General features: G+C 56.3%; 2 protein-coding genes across 2 annotated transcripts; one reads left to right on the top strand and one right to left on the bottom strand.

Moving 5' to 3' along the window:
- Positions 1-118: 118 nt before the first annotated feature.
- On the top strand, positions 119-747 carry L226DRAFT_577091 (uncharacterized protein; the record flags this gene model as incomplete). Its single annotated transcript, XM_067685510.1, has 3 exons — positions 119-314; positions 365-450; positions 499-747. 3 exons carry the CDS (start codon positions 119-121, stop codon positions 745-747), a joined length of 531 nt encoding a protein of 176 aa, XP_067528198.1.
- A 461-nt stretch (positions 748-1,208) lies between these two features.
- On the bottom strand, positions 1,209-1,932 carry L226DRAFT_527746 (uncharacterized protein; the record flags this gene model as incomplete). Its single annotated transcript, XM_067679167.1, has 4 exons — positions 1,209-1,508; positions 1,563-1,675; positions 1,714-1,832; positions 1,892-1,932. The coding sequence occupies 4 exons, from the start codon at positions 1,930-1,932 to the stop codon at positions 1,209-1,211; spliced, it is 573 nt and encodes a 190-aa protein (XP_067528197.1).
- Positions 1,933-2,489: the final 557 nt, after the last annotated feature.

Here is a 2,489-nt window from a genome sequence, read left to right as displayed (position 1 = left end):
ACAAACGCAGTTTATATACGCACAGCGACTCAAAGCTAAGAGCCAACCCAGACCGCCGCTCTCAACACCTCTCGCATCTTCCCCCTCAGCGTTGCCACACCCGCTTCCCTCTCGCGCCATGCCCTTCGCCTACAGTACCCTGTGCGCCACATACTTCATCACTTGCTTCGCCCTGGTTTACATCGTGTTGAACGCAATGTGGGACAGCTTCACGCAATTTCCCATGGGCATCGCCATCTATGCCGGCGGTGTCGAAAAGTACGCCTCTACGCAGGCGACCGTCGGCTTGGTCTCGTCCCTTACGTCGTCGGACGGTACGTACTCTTTCCTTGTGTGCTAAGTGTCCTGGCTAACACATCGCCAGTGTTGCTTTGCGCTCTAGTCAAGGATGGAGGTCCGGCATCCGCCTTCACCGCGGCTGTTGATTCTTTCAGCGCCGTTACGCGGCTTGTACGTCTGCTCTCTTGACTTCCGTGTTCCCAATCTGACCTCTCGCAGGACGCTACAAGCCTCGGCCTCTTCAACGAGCGCGGCGTTACATGCCTCATGTTTCGCAAGGAGGATGATATGCAGGCCTTTGTGACGTCTCTGGAGTCAGCCAGAGCCCAGAGCGAGCACAGCGGCAATGACGAGCTCTCCGAGTCAGATATCCTACCCCTCGGATGCTCCCAGGACCTTGGATGCTCGCAGGACCTTGGGCGCTCGCAGGAAGACGTGGACGAGGAGGCTGACTGGGAGTTCGTGTGACCGATGCACATCTCTGCTCCACTGGCCCCTGCCATGATGTCTTTTTCTCTCATCGTCACCGTTATCATATGGCTCTGAGTTTCTATCTCGTCATTCTTACTTCCTCACAATATTGTACATCCTCTATTCTCCGCTATAATGTATGCCGTATGCCTCCCACCCTGGATAGCCTGCAGCTGTCACCTTAGCCGCACCGCCCAGACGGCCGCAGCAGTTTCCACGCCCTCGATGTCAAAGGTTGGTTGCCACACTCGAGCGCGTCGGCCGTTCGGTCATGGGCTCGGAGTGACGCATGCGGCATGTGTACCCTCCTGCGATACTGAGGCTACGCAAGCGCACCTACCACACGCGACTCCGGCCTCTTTATCTCGTTCTACTCAGGAGGCTGACTTCCGACAGAGTAAGACAGCGCGAGACGTATACATTAGGTGTGAGACGTTAAGTGCTATGCTCCCGCGAGACTACCCAACGGTATTCTGATCCCCATCGCTGGCATCTTCCTCGTCCATATCGACCAACGTGTCGAAGTAGCCCTCCCCCAAGTACTGACGACAGTACTTGGTGAAGTTTGAGGGCTCACTGTGAGCGATCTCATCCACGCGGGCACGAATCAGAGCTTGCTTCACCGTCAGCTGATGGAATGCCTCCCAGAGGCGGCGGTTGAAGTCGGCGTAGACCACGCGATCGAAGAAGCGAACATAGGTCCATCGTCGATCCTTGTCGCGGCTAGCTCGAGGTGCCCAGCGCACCACCTGATCGACCTAAGCATGACCGACTTCAGGAAGATGAAGATAGTGATAAAATGAGGTACTCACGTTGTCCTGGAGTATCTCCCAGTTGGCTGACACCATCATGGTGGCGACAGTGAAGGAGTACGTACTTCCCGTCACAATGATGACGACTATTTGCACGAATGTGAGCGGTCTTGCTACACGCTAGCAAAGAGTCTGAGACGAAAGTACTCACATTCACCGGGCAGTACCTCGCTCAGCATCACTCCGCCCGATCGAAACTTGGCGAGTGGGTTCTGGTCGTCCGTGTCGGCGTACTGGACCCGATCGACAGCGGCAAACTTGGTCCGAGGACTGATAGTGCAAGGAAGTCAAATTCCGGTCGTGGTGTCCCAACCTGGCATCGCACGTACTATCCTCCGGCTTGGTCGTCGCTGGCAGTTTGAACACTCATGTCGGTGGCGGTGGCGGGGGGTAAGAGGAACTTGGTAAGAGGGTCTGTGGCGTGATCGAACAAGAGGACATGCTGTTATTGTGGTGCGGTGCACAAAGGGACTATGTCCCGGAGCACCAATGGAAGGCCGGCCGGTGACAAGCGATCCGGGGATGTCCTTCGTAAAGCTCGTCCGGGTGCTCGTGATGACGCCTGTCCCCCCGCACCGACCGGTAGGAGGTAATGGGGAAGGCTATGGGAGCCCCAGGGGTATTGACACGAGCACGGAGAGCGCAGACGAAGGCACCTCTTGTCGGCGCCGTTAGCTCTGATCAATGTGATTAGTGATGCTAACATGGAAGCAAGCGTTGTAGCGAACTCGTACCCTATCCAATGTCTTGCCGATTATGCATGGCCTTGTTACAGCCTCTGGGGTATGGGGGAGCACAGCAAGGTGCGCGACTATGTCAGTCAAGCGAACAACAACTGGGATCGGGGCGAACTCGTCGTAGTACAGCCTTGTCTCCAGCCTCGGAAAAGCAAGGAAAGGATCATGTGCCTCGTCGGCCTCTGACAAT

This window comes from Lentinus tigrinus, assembly GCF_003813185.1.
Source record: "Lentinus tigrinus ALCF2SS1-7 unplaced genomic scaffold L226scaffold_156, whole genome shotgun sequence".
Classification (NCBI taxonomy): domain Eukaryota; kingdom Fungi; phylum Basidiomycota; class Agaricomycetes; order Polyporales; family Polyporaceae; genus Lentinus; species Lentinus tigrinus.
This window is presented reverse-complemented; position numbering and strand designations above follow the sequence as displayed.